General features: G+C 25.5%; 2 protein-coding genes across 2 annotated transcripts; one reads left to right on the top strand and one right to left on the bottom strand.

Annotated features, from left to right (window-relative positions):
* Window positions 1–1,059: 1,059 nt before the first annotated feature.
* LOC112729511 (cytochrome b561 and DOMON domain-containing protein At3g07570-like) lies at window positions 1,060–6,060 on the top strand. The gene is made up of 4 exons (XM_025779686.1): window positions 1,060–1,480; window positions 2,098–2,378; window positions 5,117–5,255; window positions 5,903–6,060. The coding sequence occupies exons 1-4, from the start codon at window positions 1,060–1,062 to the stop codon at window positions 6,058–6,060; spliced, it is 999 nt and encodes a 332-aa protein (XP_025635471.1).
* Window positions 6,061–9,022: 2,962 nt separating this feature from the next.
* On the bottom strand, window positions 9,023–11,702 carry LOC112726397 (tyrosine decarboxylase). The gene is made up of 2 exons (XM_025775770.3): window positions 10,970–11,702; window positions 9,023–10,128 (listed from the first exon to the last, which is right to left on the bottom strand). The coding sequence occupies exons 1-2, from the start codon at window positions 11,637–11,639 to the stop codon at window positions 9,164–9,166; spliced, it is 1,635 nt and encodes a 544-aa protein (XP_025631555.1). The 5' UTR covers window positions 11,640–11,702; the 3' UTR covers window positions 9,023–9,163.
* Window positions 11,703–18,474: the final 6,772 nt, after the last annotated feature.

The raw sequence follows: 18,474 nt of genomic DNA, 5'->3' as shown, positions 1-18,474 counted from the left end.
AAAACATTCTTAATCTCACAAACGTTATTATCTATCTTTTAATTAATTAGGAAACTTCGTACGCAGTGTATTTGGTCAAACAATAATATATACATCTACTTTGTTATTTTTCTAACCGGCTAATAATCCAACCATTTCGATAACTCCTATATATAAATTAACAAAAATAAATGATTAAGTAGCTATATATATATATACGCTACAATCTATCTTTGATTTTTATGTCCTCCAATTCATTATTATTATTGCACACAATTAATAATGAAGATAATCACACACCTTTGCCTAGTAATATTGCTCTCAACAAGTACTCTTGTGAGTTCACAAGATTCATGTTCCTCTAAAGTGTTACAACTAGATCGACCTTATCCTTTTGATACAACTATTCTCAAGTGCAGTTCTGTTTGGGAGCCTCACAACTTCATCCTTAGAGTAAGAGAGTATAAAATTAATAGAAGTGTGTTTTTTAATTTGAGAATTATATTCATTTCTCTTATTTGTATATCATCACATCATTTTAGTAAACAATTGTTTTTAGTAAAACATTAAGAACAAAAGAGATGCTCGCATAGTTATAAATTAAAGTATCTCTAACTAAAATCTTTTTTATTTGAGATACTAAAATGTGTACATTTACTTTGAAAAGTATAAAGGATCATGTCATCTTAAAATCCATCTTAAGATAAAGAAAATTTTAAAGTTTTGTCTCTATTTTTTTCTCAAACATATTTATGTCCTCAATATTTTTATTTTATTTATTTTAAAATAGTAACGAAACGCTGCTAATAAAATTAACTAAGCGAATTAGTCATTGTTAGTCGTTTCTGTTAAATATATAACTATTCATATATTTCTATCTAATTATTTAATGGTGGAAACTCAGGTGCAGTCGACTTCACGTGAAGTTGATAGCTGAGAGTCGTTAGATAGTTTGACTGATTTGACTAAATTTTCATTTAACAGCTGTCAACTATCAACTTGACGTAAAATTAACTGCACCTGAGTTTTCACCTTTTTTTTTTTTTTTTATGAGATGGTCTCTAATAATCACTTATTTGCATGCATAACATTATATTGAAGTATGGTAGGGCTTCATCAAATGTATGGAGCTTCATCTTCTCATTCCCATCAAGCATAAATGCCTATGCAGCCATAGGGTTTTCCAATGATGGCAAAATGGTAAAATCAAGTGCAATAGTAGGGTGGATCTCCGGCCTCAACGGCGGCGGAATGAACCAGTACTATTTAGGCGGATTATCGGACGGCGAGGTGGTTCCCGGAGAAGGAGACCTCTATGTCATGAATGAAACAATTATTCAACCTAATCCTTCAATAGTGTACATGATTTTTCAGTTGAAAACTAACCAACCTTCTTCAAAGCTTATATATTCAATTGGACCTAATGGTGTTTTTCCTGATACTCAAGGCAAGTTGCAACAACATAGTGATGCTATATCCACAGTCATAGATTATTCACAAGGTTAGTGAATGAAAAATTAATTAATCTTATGTATAATAAAGAATTTGATTAATTCAGATATATGTAGAATATATGATAAATAACGATATTTTTGTATAAAGATAATAGTTAAAAACGATTAAATAATTGAGGTATTTAATAATTAAATTATTTAATATAATACGTATAAAAAAAATTCGATTCAATATTTTTATTTATTTGTTTTTTTCTTTTTGATGAGTTAATTTTTTTGTATTATTAAATAATTTTTGAACCTTTATATATACCTTTATTTGTTTTTTGAACCTTTATTTCAATATATTTAAAAGAAATAAAAAATACTTCTTGAGTTTCACCCCATACCCCATTTTAGAGTACTAGGCCAAAAATATTTCCATACATAAAATTTTCACCCATCTTTCTTATATTTTATTAGGAACTTTTTGTAGACATTCAATTATATGTTAGATATTTAATTTAAATGGCATCACTCATGAATAATTTGATTATTAAATAGAATAATATAATATAATATAATATATTATTGTTATTTCTCATTAGTTTCTCTTTATTTATTTGTTTTCTTCCATTATTCTAAACTTATTAATTTGTTCTCATATGTAATTAATATATTACAGGTGTAACTAGTGAAGTTTCTTACTTAAAACTCCGAAGAAGCCATGGAGTAATCAACATGACATCATGGAGCATTCTAATGATAATAGGTTACATAATTGCAAGGCATTTCAAGAAATGGGATCCAATTTGGTTTTATTTGCATGCTTCAATTCAAACAATTAGCTTTCTTGCCGGCACAGCTGGAATTTTAATTGGTTATGCATTGTCTAAGAAAGTTGATGCCAATGTCAATAATCACAAAAATATAGCTATCATCATTCTTGTCCTTGGAATCCTTCAGGTAAATATTTCTTCAATATATAATTATATATTATATATTGTACTTTACCATATTTTGAATTTACACTACTAAAAAACTATTTATTACAGAGACAAATATTTTCGATAGATTTTATCCTACAGGAATATAGATAGATTTTACGAGGAAATTTTTGTTGAAAATAAAAAAAAATGAATTAGCATAAATTACAGACGGAAAGGAAAATCTGTTGATAATTCTATTGAAAAAATTAATTTTTTTTGTGAAAAATAATTACCGACGAAAAATTCGTGTGTATTTAAATGATCAAAAATGCTGCATTTTGTTAAATTATTACAGATAAAAAATCTGTCTGTAATTTAAAATATTCCATTGAAAAAATTGAATTAAACCTAGCATTGCCTCCATCCTGTCGAGCTCCATTCACACCACACTAATCAAATGAGCTTGTTCTATTTATTTTGTATGAAATTAGGTTTATTTTGCAATAGAAAAATCTAAAAAGAATTCTATTTTACCTTAATGACGGATTTACAGACAGATTTTCTGTCTGTATTTAGAGTTTGGAATGATTTTTCAAGCTCCAATTACCGACGAAAAATCTGTCAGAAAATCTATTGCTAATTACCGACAGAAAATCCGTCGAAAAATCTATCTCTAATTATCGACAAAAAATCCATCAAAAAATCTGTCTCTAATTACCGACGAAAAATCTATCGAAAAGTTTGACGTTCCAAAGAAATAAAAAGGAGAATTTATCGAAGGAAAATCTGTCAATAGTTGGTAAAAATCTATCAATAAATTATCGACGGAAAAAATCTATCAATAAATAATTTTCGACAAAATTTTTATAAAGAGATAAAATTCATTGATAATTTTGCCAGTAACCAAAATTTACCTATAATAAAAACTAAATCTATTTGTAAATTTATCTGTATTAAATAATTTTTTAATTGTGTTAATAGTTTCAATAAAATCTTTATAGTAGTAATTCATCTTAGACTAACAGTTTGTGTAGCCATAAATTCTAAGGAATAACATTGGAACTAATATATATAGGCTGTAATATTGTAATGTTGGATTACAATTAAATTAATATAATAAAAACACATGCAAGTATAAAAAAAAATATAATTAAAACACATGCTCAGTTAGAAGATAAGGAACTATCACAAAAAAATGTTTTTTTTAAGTCCAATTTAAATTCATTCATATATTCCATTAGCAATTAATAAGTGGTTCGCATGGAGTTGACAATAGCTGGCAAATTTATTCAAGACTACACAATTATTAATTTGTTAGTATTTTTGTCCGTAATAATATTATAAAAATATAAATATTTTAAAATTATGTTAATTTATTCTAATATTATATATTATGTTACTTTTATAAAAAAATCATAAAAAATAAAAGTTTTAGTTTTGTCGGTTATAAAGATCATGTTTTATAAAAATAAAAAAAATTAAATAATAAATTTTTTAGTTATTATTTGTATGTAAAAGAGTTAAATTTTTATACTAATTAATTTTAATATTTATTATCTAAAATTTAAAAAAATTTAATGTGTATATTTTTATATTTAATTAAATTTTAAATCTATTATACATATAAAAATAATTAATTTTTTTACTTGTTATTTAAAAATAATATTCTTTTTCTTTATATATATAAAATTATAATTAGATATTAGAATAAAAAAATTATATCCATAGTTATAAAATTAACTCAAAATTAACTTTTTTAAAAATAATTGAATCTTGATTTTAATTATTAATTATAACATTATTTTTTTCTTTAAATTCAAAAAATAAGATTTGGATCTTCTAAATTTTGGATTTCACTTTAGAGGATAAAGTGTGATCTTCCACTATTTATTTCATAGGTGGGAGTAAGAGAAAATATGAGAGAAAAATCATTCAATAATAAAAGATCATACTTTACCCTCTCAAGTGAAAATCCAAAATTTAAAAGATCAAATTCTAAACGGTGAAAATTTAAAACTAAATGAAAAAAATAAAAAATATGTATATAATAACAATAATAATATTTTTATGTAAATAACATTATGAAATTATTTTTTAATTATAAATTTAGTGTATTTTTTATTATTTTATAAATTTATTAGAATTATATTTTATTAATTTTATTTTTTTATAGGATAAAAAGATAGAGAGATAAAAAATGAGAGAGAAAAGAGAGAGAAAGATAAAGAAGAAGAAGGAGAGAGAGAGTTTGTTAGTTTTAGAGAAAAATATTTTATTTTAATTATAAAAAATAATATATTGTGACACATTTTAGTTTGTTAAATTAGTAATATAAAATATAAATTATAAGTTATATATAGAGTAAGAAGGATAGAGAGAAAAAGAGAGAGGTAGATAAGAAAATAGAAAAAAGAAATTTATTAATTTTAGAAAAAAATATTTCATCTCAATTTTAATGAGAGAGTATCTTGTCACACATTTTGATTGTTAGATTTGTAATATAATATATTATAATATAATTATATTTTTATTTTAATTTCGATATTTTAATTTAATTTTAATAATAATTAGAGAATATCATGTTATATATTTTAATTGTTAAATTTATAATTAGTCAAATAGAGAAGAAAAAAAATTTTAATTAAAAAAAATAATTTTAATTATAATAAAAAAGTAATATATAATATATTTTGTTTATAAAATTGGTAATATATATAATAGATTATTTTAATTGATTAATTAATACATTTACATGTTCTTTGACATTGTATGTAGGTATTTGCAATCATATTAAGGCCAAAACCAGAATCAAAATTACGCAAGTATTGGAATTGGTACCATCATTATGTTGGGAGAATTTTGATTATATTCGCCATTGCAAACGCAATTTATGGACTCTCTTTAGCAAAGGAAGGTTCTAAATGGTTTCTTGCTTATGGAGTTTCTATTTCCATCTTAGTTATCATCAACATAATTTTGGAGGTTAGAATGTGGATAATTGCGAGAAGAAAAACTCAGTCCACAAATAATTCATCACATCCTCAATCCTTGGAATTTGCTTACCAAACTTAATTAGTTTGATTCCACAATAATCACTTGTAACTTCTTTTTATAATAATCTCTTGTATTTTTTAATAATTAATATAATTAATTCTTCAAAGAAAAAATAAAATAAAATTCAATTATGTTATATATATGATATAGTATTTTGATTAAAATGACAATTAAATTTTCGAGGATTTATATTTTGGACAGATTAGTTTTTAAATTAAAAAAAATTAATAAAGTCTTCTAAAATAGGAGATGTGAACGTACTACCTTTAAATTATTCTATATAATTAGGGTAAAATATTTTAATTTATTTGTTATCCTAAAAGACTTTATTGTTAATACTTTTTTTTTTTTAGAAACGAATTTGTCCAAAATATAAATTCTTAGAAATTTATTTTCCATCTTAACATTATTCTAGTATTTTCTTAATAATTAAAATATTTTTTATTAATTAAAAATAATTTAAATATAAATTTAATTAATAACACTATACTTTTACACAAATATCAGAAATCACTACAACAAAAACGCCATTTAGCGGCGGTTCCTGGAGCCGTTTAGCGGCGGTTTTGAACCGCCGCAAAACATTTCGCGGCGGTTTTACAAAACGCCGGAAAATAGGGCACGGCAAAACGGATAGCGGCGGTTTTAGTCAACCGCTGGAATAACCGCCGCAAAATGTGAATAGATTTTGTGGCGGTTATAATAACCGCCGCTAAATAGCAAATAAACGAAAGTAACACACTTATTTTGCGGCGGTTCTAAACCGCCGCCAAATTTCAGTATTTTCGTTCATAGTTATTGGAATTGGACCGGACCGTCTGGTGGTCCAATTAAACCCGCGCTTCCATCAATGGACCCACAACGCGTCTAGTGGTCCAATTAAACCCACGCTTCCATCAATGGACCCACAACGTGTGGATCAACTATGTAAAGCCTTCCACAAATGAATAAGGCAGGGCTCGAACCTTGAACCTGGAAGAAGGAAAAGCTTTAACAATGTCATGCTGCCACCAAGCCAAATGACTCTTCGATATATAGTGCTAATAATTATGTATATCATACGAACACATTTGATTGCAACACAATTTTTTGTTGTATACTTTATATCTAATCATAGTTATTATAGGCACCTTATATATTGGGCAAAATGCACAATTAAACTAAATGGATGACCAAATTACACAATTCTACCAAATTGAAAAATATTACCAGGATATCCCAAAAGCACATTCTTATGTAATTCGAATCAGTCCCATTCGAATGAGACAAACCAACACTAATTCGAATTAGTAGTGATGCTTGTAATTCAAATTTGTCCAATTCGAATTATGCTTGCATGTAATTTTAGGAGAGTTCAAATTAGGGTGATTCAAATTATGCATGTTAGGTCGTCCCTAGTAATTCAAATCAGTCTATTTCGAATTAATTTTGGACCATAGTAGATCGAATTAATTTACATCTATTTATATATGATCCAAGCGTATATAAAGAGTACATTTAATTATATCCATAATAAATTCAATAAAGAGTACATTCAATAATAAATAAAAAATAATAATTATAAATATTTTTTATAAATTATTAAAAATCTAACATTTTCTAAAAATATTTATTAAGATTTAGAATTTAGTCTTTAATATTTAAAATTAGTGAAATATTTGCCAAAAATATTATATTTGTTAGTCAGTTAGCATTATTAAATTTATTAACCATGATAATATGCAGATCATTAATTGGATTTTATATAAAAATATTTTTATTCTATTTAGTATTTAATTTTAGTAAAATATTAATTAATTTTAAATTTTGTTATTATGAATTCTTATATCTAAGAATAATTGTTATTAATAAAAATTTTAAATTTTTTATTTTAATAAATGCTCAACAAATCATTAAAATAAAAAATTTAAAATTTAAAATGATAATTTTGGTAAAATTATAAAATTTTGAATTTTTAATGATTTTAGAAAATATTTTTAATTATTATTTTTAATAATTTATAGAAAATATTTATAATTATTATTTTTAGAAAATATTTGATTTTTAATAATTTATAAAAAATATTTATAATTATTATTATTTTTATTTATTATTGAATGTACTATTTATTATATTTATTATGAGTATTATTAAATGTACTTTTCATTGTACTCTTTATATACTTTTGGACCATATATAAATTGATGTAACAATGATTTAAACATATGTAGCTTAAGATAGTAGTGTTTACTTAACTAGATTGTACCCAGATGGTTATTACTAAAGAAAACATTACAATATGTGGTAATACACATTTTGCGGCGGTTTAAACAAAACCGCCGCAAAATGTAAAACAATAACTCACCAGGGGTACATATAGCGGCGGTTTTCGAAAAGACGCCGCGAAATGCAAACCTGATTGAAATATAGCGGCGGTTCAAGCAAAACCGCCGCTAAATGTCGGCCTGATTGCAGCCCCAACCCTAACCGCCGCTATATGCGCCGCAGGTTGTCGTTTCGCGACGGTTTCACACAACCGCCGCAAAATAACCGTCGCTATCTTAAGGAATTGTTGTAGTGAATAGTATTTTATGTATGAATAATGTTAAATAAAATTAATAATTCCTAAAAAATGTCGTCAATTTATGAAAGCAAAAAGCTTATTAGTGCATTCAACAATTTTAGGTGTGGAAATTTATGAATAAATCTATATCTTTATTAGCTTCAATTATTGAACTAAAAGATTATTGGCATATATATATATTGTTTGTTTGATTTCTTGCCTCTAGAAATGTCGTTTAGTATTTATGAAAGTATGGGTCAAAATTAAATGGAACTATAACAATGCTAGCTATTTCAAAAGTAGAAGAAATCACGTACAATCACAGAAGAGAATAAATCTATTAATCTAATAAAGTTGCCAATCAATTTGGTCGGAGCTAATAGATAATGTATATACAAATTGAACCAAGGACAAAAAGAAAACACATTAGCATATCGTTTTCTGGGGATCATAGCTGCATTAATTACCATAGATATGAAGGGATATACCCAAAAATAAAATATATATAAAACATTGAGTATATGATGTGCTGGTTGTAATATTCGATTATTGTACTATCTTTAATATATCAAATAATTGGTGACATTTAAAAAAATAATAATACTAGAAAAATAAAAAAATAATTAGTCTAAACCATTTAAATTTATTTTATTTAATATTTATTTGGTTTAATTACTCTGTTGGTCCCTATAATTTCATGAAATTTTCAATTAGGTCTCTATACTTTTTTTTTTTCTTTTAATTGAGTCCCTACACCAATTTTTTTTCAATTAGGCCCCTCTTGATAGTAATTGGCTTAATTGTATAGAGACCTAACTAAAAAAAATTGGTGCAGAAACTTAAATAAAAAGAAAAAAAAAGTGTAGGGACTCAATTGAAAAAATTTTTTGGTGCAGGGACCCAATTAAAAGGAAAAAAAATATAGAGACCTAATTAAAACTTTTGCAAAACTATAGGAACCAACAGAATAATTAAACCTATTTATTTATTACAAAAATATATTAAATAAAAATGATAAATTTTGACTAATATTTTTTAGATACCAAAAACAAATTCTAAAAATCTAATTTAGCACAAAATAAAAATAAACTTGGGTCAAGTGAATATATGTTATTATATATATGAAATGATAAAAATAAAGATTTATTGAAGTACAATAATAACTTTTATTGAAGAAACTAAAAACATTCATTATTAAATTACAATAATAACCTTTATATTTAGTTTTAGGAGGAACCTAGTAAAGAATCTGCATGCTCTTGAATCAACTTCCATGCCATGATCACATGATGTTCCTCAGTTAAGGTAGCACCAATTGCAAATCTAATCATAAAAGCACCTTCAACTTCACCATGAGTCATGTACACTTTCCCAGAATTGTTGATTGATTCCAACAATTTTCTATTCAATTCATTAACTAAATAATCATCATTCACTAATTTCCCATAGTCATCATGTCCATTATGGTAATTATCATCACAATTATTTTTATTATTATTATTATTATCATGATAATAATAATAATTGGATCTAGCAATTGTTGATGGTGAAACCCTAAAGCAAACCAATGAGAATTTCCTAGGCACAACAATCTCAAACCTTTTATCCAATTTCACTAACCCTTCAAAAGTCATTGCCATGTTCACATGACTCCTCAAGAAATTCCTTAGGTTTTCAACACCATAGCTTCTAAGAACAAGCCATAGTTTGAGTGCATTGAATTTCCTACTCAAAGTTATTTGCCAATCTTTGTAGTCAATCACTTGCTTTGACTCAGAAGCCTTGTTCCTCAAGAATTCAGGGTTAGTTGAGAGGGATTTTGTAAGGGCATTATGGTCTTTTACCCAAAGGCAACAACATGCTAAATTGGTCAAGAACCATTTATGGGCATTGAAGCTAAAAGAATTAGCACCTTCAATACCATCAATGCAAGACCTAAATTCAGGACAAATGCAAGCAGATCCAGCATAGGCAGCATCAACATGGACCCAAATTTCATATTCTTTTGCCACATCACATAATTCCATTAATGGATCAATAGATGTTGTGGCGGTTGTTCCTACGGTGGCACATAAATAAATAGGTATTAACCCATTTTTCACATCAGAATGAATGGTTGAAAGGAGTGAGTCAGCTTTCAAAGCAAATGAATTTGATCTCTTAGTCTTGATGGCCCTAACATTTTGAATACCTGCATTTTTTAGAGTTTTTAAAAAATTTATCAAACCAATCATCAAGAGTAATATATATGTATTACACATTTATAGCTACTATATGTTTAAGAGATACATAACTAACATAAGTATAAACATTAATATTATATTGAATCAAGAAAACATAGTATATCAATATACTATTAACATTTAATATTTATGTATTACACATTTATAGCTATATTTTCTTGATTATTTTTTACTTTTAGACATTATTCTAGCTTATCTAGATTTCATACTTATAATAGTTATTTTAAAAAATACTAATCTTTCATTTACTTTAATAACTTTATAAAAGTAAAAGAAAAACAAAGAGAAAAAAAATCAAATTAAATCAATATTTTGATTTTAATTGATCAAATTTGGTTCCATTGTTTTAACATAATCAAAATAAAATTTATAATTTATATTAGGTTTAACTACTTTTTTGATCCTATAATTTTATTAAATTTACAATTAAATTTCTGTAATTTTTTTTTTCGATTGAGCCCTACATACACTGTTTTTAATTTTATAATTAGGTCATTTTCATGTTAAAAATATTAAAATTAATAGAATATTTCTCTAAAATAATATGTGATCAAAGATTTAATTAAGTTTTATTCTTGATTATAGTTAGATAACCTTAATTTATAGAAAAATATTCAATTAACTCTAATATTTTTTACATTATAAAAAATGTAATTGCAAAATTAAAAATAATATAAAAATTTAATTAAAATATATATAACAACCTAATTAAAATTTTGGTAAATTATAAAAACTAACAAAATAATAAAACTTTCATATTAAACCAAATCGAACTGTAAACACCCTTACCAGCAATTTGTGCTGCCTTTCCAAATGAACTATGTGTTTGATCAGAACCATAAACAACAAGCTTCCCTATGTTGTTCCTCCCAATTTGGCTAAGCTTCTTGTCCCTTGCAGCCACAAGTGTACACAACACAGCTTCACAAGTGGTCCCTAACAAAACCCCACCACCATTATTATTACTACTTTTGTAAAGGAATTGTTGTGGAAGCTTTAGAACTTCACCAAGCCAATCCATAACAATGGTTTCAAGCTCAGTAGCTGCTGGTGATGAAATCCAATTGAATCCAACCACATTGAGTCCGGAACTCAGCATCTCGCCCATGAATCCAGCTACGCTTCCGCTACTCGGAAAATAGGCATAGTAATTAGGGCTCATCCAGTGTGTGATTCCTGGTATGATGTGTTCTTGAACGTCTTCAAGAATCGATTCGATTGGCTCGGGGACTAATGGGGCTGAATCTGGCAAGTGTTTTCGAAGGTAGTCCGGTTCGACTTGGCTTCGAACCGGAAAGTTTGAAACTTTGGTGTAGTAGTCAGCAAGAAAATCAATGATCATGTGACCTTGTTTCCTGAATTCTTCAGGATCAACAGGGTTCATGACCCTTTTTCTTTGTGGTGGTGATGATGAATCACTTTGATTATTGTTATTATTATTCAATGTGTTCATCTCCATATATGATGGTTCGGATGCAAGTAATTTGATGTAAGCTAGGGTTAGTTCTATATTATATGCTTAGTCATGTATATGAATAATTATATGCATTGCTCACAAGGTGTATATATAACCGAGTAATACTACTTAATTAGCAAATATTATTATTTTTTGTCATCACTTAATCAATAATAATTTATATTTATATTTATAAGAATTTTATACACAAAAAATATATAATTTATATATATATTTATCAGAATTTACATGAATCAATATAGTTTATATTTATATTTTTTAAAATTTGTACATATAAATTAATAAAATTTATTTATTAAAGATAATTTAGTATTGGTGAATTCTACCCTATTCTCTTTAAAATAAAAGGTAAATTACCTCTTACAACATATACAGTGATTAGACTTAGCTAAAGCTCATGCTTTACCAACAATTACAAAAACATTATTGAAAGTTAAAGCAAAACGTGGTGCATCAGTTGATGATGATTACAACCGTGAAGACAAACTAAAATTTAAGTCACTTCGGTCACTTGTTTTCATACTAATGGATCGCGATAGAATGTAAATAAGGGAACATCAACGCAACGCTGTCATGGTAGTTACTACTCTCGTTGTGACCGCAATTTATCAAACGGTTCTGAGTCCCCCAGATGGACTCACTCAAGCGGTAGCGACAATGGTCCAAATAGTAATAATCTTGTAAACGCTACTTCATCCCTCAATTCTACTGCAGTAGGAAAATCTGTCTTGTCAGGCAATGTTTTTGGTACTATGTGTAAAGATTTTAAAAAATATAATGATATTGTCATCAAATTTTAAGAGAAACATAATATCAATTGAAAAGAAAAGAAAAGATAAAGTAAATCTTAAAACTCTGATGGAAAGATAATTTATAATAATCACTATATATATCACGAGGAGTAATTTATCCTTTATTTTAAAGAGGGTATGGTAGACTTCACCTTTAGTATTTGTACTGATTAAATGATGATAAAAAATATTAAAAATTGTTGTTCTTAAAATTTTTTTTTCTATACTAAATTGTTATTATTTTAGTCTGAATTTAAATAATTTAATTAGATTTAATAATGGCATCGTATAAAAAATAGAGTTTTTTTTAAAAAAAATTAATTATTATTAAGTTAAGTAGAGAAAAATTAACAAAAAATCATATATATTTCGAAGTTCACGATCAACAGTTAGATTGATGGTTGCACAGGGGCACGAACTCTAATGCCTTCCTCTTCTCGGCGACTATTTGGTAAATTTGGAGGGATCGTAACAATGATGTTTTTAATCCAGCTAATCCATGGAAAATGGGTAAGGTTATAACTCTTATTCATGCTTCCCAATATGAACTTCATAAGTTCTTATTTATGCATTATGTGTCTACTCCTTATTTGCTACTTTCTTGGTTTCTTTCTACCTAATTTTTAGTCAAAGTAAACTGTGATGCTAGTAAATTTGGCGAATCTGCTGGTTTTGGGTGTGTATTGCGTGACTATAATGGCTCTTGACTACGTGGTTGTGCTGGTTCTTTACCACTTGCTATTATTCTTCGAAGCAAACTTTTTACAATTTGGAGAGTGCTAATTCTAGCATGAAAAGTTGGGTTTAAAGAGTTCACTTGCGAGATAGATTGTTTGGATGTTTTATTCTTGTTAATGATAGAAACAATCAAGTGCAAAGTTCTGATAATGATTTAGTGACTAAAATTAAAGAGGTTTTAAGCTGCAATTGAAGAGTAGAAGTCAATCTAATTCAAAGAGATGTCAACTAAATTGCTGATGCTTTGGCTAAATATGCAACATCTAATTGCATACAACAGTTGAAATGGAATAAGTTTTAAAAAGATTTAATAGTATTGTTGCAACGGAACTACGTCCATAGTGTTTAGTGTGTTTTCTTTTTTTTTTCTTCTTATTCTTTGACACAAAAAAAAAGAGTAGAGTATTGGTTAATTTCTAAGTTTTTGTATGACCTCATCAACTACTTTTTAATAAAGTAGGTGAAGTTTTACTCTAAATTATTTTTTTCATGACGATCTTTCATATAGATATATTATTATAGTTAATGATACACATAAATACTATCGTTAAATTTTACACAATGATAATGAACTGAAATTTATAATGTATTTATTATTTACTATTATAAAAGACTTAATAAATTATAAACGAGTTATAATTCAAATAACATAAATTATTAAATTTTTTTTCTCATCTAAAAATCTTAAATTTAAATCTTATTTCTAATTTTAGAAGAAAAAAAGTAAACTTAATAAATTAGTACTGTTTTGTCTTTAAGAGACTAATTAATCTAACCTAATTATTACTTTACTCTGTCGGATGTTAAATCCTCAAAATGTAAGTTTGCGTGAGTGATTAAGATTACTTAAGAGAAACTTTAACTAACATGTCGAGGCATATGTCAATTTTAATTGTCAAAATTGAATAGATGGACCAGTCTGCAATCAAAGTTGCATTGGATGGTATATATCACGAGGAGGAAAACAAAAAAGTGTGACGTTCACCATGTTTTCAACACAAGCTTTTTAGAGCATATGTTGGCTTCTTCAGTTCACAACTTGATTGCATTGTTATTTTAGGGTTATTATTACCAATTAATAAACAATTCAGATGTTTGGAGTTAAATTATTCCACTCTATAATATATTACTAATACTACTTCCATCTAAATTGTTGTGAAATTAATTATCCTAAAAATTTAACTTAAAAATATATGAACAATTATATATTTAAGTCTCTTATAAAAAGAGTCTATATTCGTATTTAAATGTATTTATTATGCATAAACCTTTTTTTGTTTTTATTTTTGATCATGCTTAAATTTGTTCTGGGAACAATAAAAATTGAATTTTAAAATTTTTTTACAATAAAATTTAATATTATATTATAAAATTCACTTATTTTTAAAAATTAAAAAAATAATTATATCTAACATTAATACTGGAATAATTAATTACAATATATAGAATAATAGAATAATAATTCAAAGCTACACTATTACTCCTCTATATATTCTTACACAATGTTTATAATCGAAGTTTATTAGTCCACCATTTTTAACATTCAAATACAATAAAGTTTGCAACAAATACTATAATCTTAGATAGTGACAAAGTAAGTTTAGCGCATGATATGAAAAGCTACTTTTGAATGGAGATCAAATGCAGTCCGAGAACGAAAAAAATGGTTGTAGTGGAGAAAAAATGGAAAAATTTATTTATTTATTCATTTTGTTAAAAAATAAAAATCTTCTTTGTGCATGGGTGTAAATTACTAATTATGAAATTTGAAATTAAAAAAATTTTGTATAAATATTTGTTTTTTGTTTATTTTATACTAATTTTTTTAAATAAAGATCAAACTATTAGATCATAAAATATTCTGATACCAATATATTATATCATAAAATTATTTCTAAAAATTTAAACCGATATAAAAAAAATATATGAATAGTTATATCTAATATTTTTAACATTGTGAATTAGTTAGTTTATCCTAAAAAATTGAATTATACTAGAAATATTATAAAATACTTATATTTATAAGACTTTTATATATAATAATTATATGCAACATGTATTTTTAAAAAAAAATTAAAATATTTTGATTATATTTTAATTTTATTATTAATTATTTAATTAATAACTAATAATAAATACCAATAAATTATAACTCAAATGATACAATTTTTCTATATTTGCTTAGGAGGTCGTCAATTTGAGTGTCGCTCTCCCATTCCCATGAGTGATGAGATGGCAGGAGTTGACTGTCTCTTAGTTATCCAGCGAGAATGTAACCTAATATTTCTTGCTGGACATTTAATTGGCAAAATTAATTAGGATTTGAATTTGAGTGATAGGTATTTCTTGGTGCCAACTGCCAACGATTGCATTCATGCCAATTGAAATTGCCTACTTTGATCTGTTCCACGTTTTATTGTTTATTTTAATGTCTAAAAGCATTTCTAATAAATTACTTTTAGAATATTATTTTTGATATTTTTTAAGAAGTGAATTTATTTAGAATTAAAATTTGTATTAAAATTAATTAATAAAATAAAATCAGTATCATTTTTATCATGATAAAAAAAAAATCCTAGAGTATAATTGTGTTGAATTGATTAATGCATAATTATCTCATATGTTAAAGATGTAAAAAAACAGATTTATTATATAATAATATATGGAAAAAATAAATTATTTTCTAATTTCAAAAGAATATCAGAACAATTTCCAAAAAATAGTACTAAAATAGAAATGTACATCCTGATAGTCATTGTGTGGCATTGCTTGGATTAAAGTTACAAAAGTATCATATCAAAAGGATAAAAATGTTCATGTTTAATTTATTTACTATATTAAAAACTTAAAAGTTTGTCTTCTTTAAGAATTAAATGTTCTTAGCAAGAAAAACACGTCTCTTTCCGAGAGAGTCCCTATTTTCTTCTAAAAAAGTTGTAAACATTATTTTGATTACTAAAATTGTGTGGTTTAATTTTGAAGAGAATTACTTTTGAAACAATTATTGAATAATGTTTAGAGTTATTGTTGTTTTCATACAGTATAAGGTAAAATGATTAAAATAAAAAAAAAAGTAATGTAATATAATTTTTAATCAAGTTATTTTTGTAACTAACTCTAACTAATTTTTTTAAGGGTCTACTTTTACCGTTTTAACTAATTTTATTGTACCAATAAATTATTAGATCAATTTAATTAAATTTAATTATCAAAATTGCTTGGTTAATATAACATTACTGTTTGGTATAGATTGTTGCATTTTAATTTTGGAAAGATGAAAAAAAAACACACTTGTCATTTTAATAATGATCAATTTTAAAGTTTCAGTATATGTATTTCGTTTAATATTTACAAACTATTTTAAGAGTTTTAACTAGTGAATATATATATATTATATAATATATATACAATGCTCAATAAAATAAAATAAAAAGAGAGAAGAGAGCCTATATAGTATACTTTAACATCGTTGACTTTTCGTGACCTCCATACAGTTAAAAATTTAAAATTCGGTTTAGCATATGTTAGATTGAAACTTCTGGAGATTCTGTGCTTTTGTTATTAGCTTTGGAACTAGGATCCCAATCTCAGAACATATACTCACACTCATCAAATCAAAATAATATACACTGATGTAGCCGTTTTTGAAGGATAAGCAGTTCCAAACATGAATTTTCATGCGGATAATACTCATAGGATGACATTTTTATATAGAAATGACATTATAAATTATTAAATAATTAATTAAATATATTAAGTCATTTAATAATTTATAATGTTATTTTTATATGAGAATAGTATTATAAAAGTATTCACCTTTTTATATACATATATAGTCAATATTTTAAATATATTTTTTAATTAAATATCTAGTATTTTTTGGAGTTTTAACATGGACTATCCACCCTATATATAGTCAACATTTTAAACACTTGCTGTTAGAGAATGATTTTGTATTTTGAGATTTACCTTTCTAGAATTAAATAGCATTTTGAATGATGATGAAAAATAAATTATTTTATTCGGCATAGTTTATATCTAATTTTTTTTTCAAACTCTAAGTCCCGTATTAATGCAAAAAAAATAAATAAATATAAATTTAATAGTTTAACTAATTTTATATTAATTATTTATTTTTGCTTACATCATTGACACTTATTATTATTATTATTATTATTATTATTATTATTATTATTATTATTATTATTATTATTATTATTATTAACCCTTTTTGGGTTAAAATATATAACAAGTATATTATTTTAAAATTTGTGAGATAATACTCAATTTGGTCCCTGAACTTACATGTGAGTCTCAGTTTAGTCCCTGAGATTTCAATTGTCTCTATTTAGTCCCCGAAGTTTATAAACATGTCTCATATTAGTCCTTGAGACCATTTTTAATATAAAAACGTTAATAGAGCGCTGTTGTAGACTATCACATGTCACGTTAAAACTTGTAAAATGATACAATTTTGGTTTTGACATTTAAATAGCTCAAAAAGGACATCGTATTACTTATTTTGTTAGGTAAAATTTTAATAAACACCATTTAAGATGTTGTTTTTAGGTTATTTGAGTGTCAAAACCAAAACGACATCATTTTACAAAGTTTAGTGTTGCATCCGGCTGTCACGACAGTGTTTCGTTAAGGTTTGTACGTTGAAAATTGTTTCAAGGACTAACATGAGTTATGTTCACAAAGTTTGGGGACTAAATAGATGCAATTGAAATTTCAGAGACTAAATTGAAACTCGCGTGTAATTTCAGGACCAAATTGAGTATTATCTGAAAATTTGTTAACACAATTTTATTTTCTTTCATCAAGTGTGTATTATTATACGAAAAGTACTAATTGTTACCAAAAACAAAATATTTTAATATTTTTTAAAAGATTAACATAATACTTATTTAATAAACTAACCTTAAACATTAAACAAACCTACTAAGATCCCACATGTGTCGCAATGTACATTGTTAGACGGCCGAAACATGTCCTCTACACCTCTAGATGGAATTTAGAATCTACATGGTAGCAAACCCATATATATATATATATATAAATAGATTCTGAAAAAGAGAGTTTGTGTGTGTATATTGTTAAAGACTTGAAGGTTCATTGATTTAAATAAGTTTTTCAGGTTGGTTCTTCTTTATTTGTTTTGACTTTAAATTTGTTTAGTCTTATGTGAGGTTCTTTTGCTTCCTTTCTGGTCTCATAAATTGCACTTAAAATTCATTGATAAAGTTTATTGTGCACAATGTTATGTAGATGCTCAACTTTGATAA

Source organism: Arachis hypogaea, chromosome 12 (genome assembly GCF_003086295.3).
Source record: "Arachis hypogaea cultivar Tifrunner chromosome 12, arahy.Tifrunner.gnm2.J5K5, whole genome shotgun sequence".
NCBI classification, from domain to species: Eukaryota; Viridiplantae; Streptophyta; class Magnoliopsida; order Fabales; family Fabaceae; genus Arachis; species Arachis hypogaea.
The sequence above is the reverse complement of the archived record's forward strand: the minus strand, read 5'-3'. Positions and strand labels throughout refer to the sequence as shown.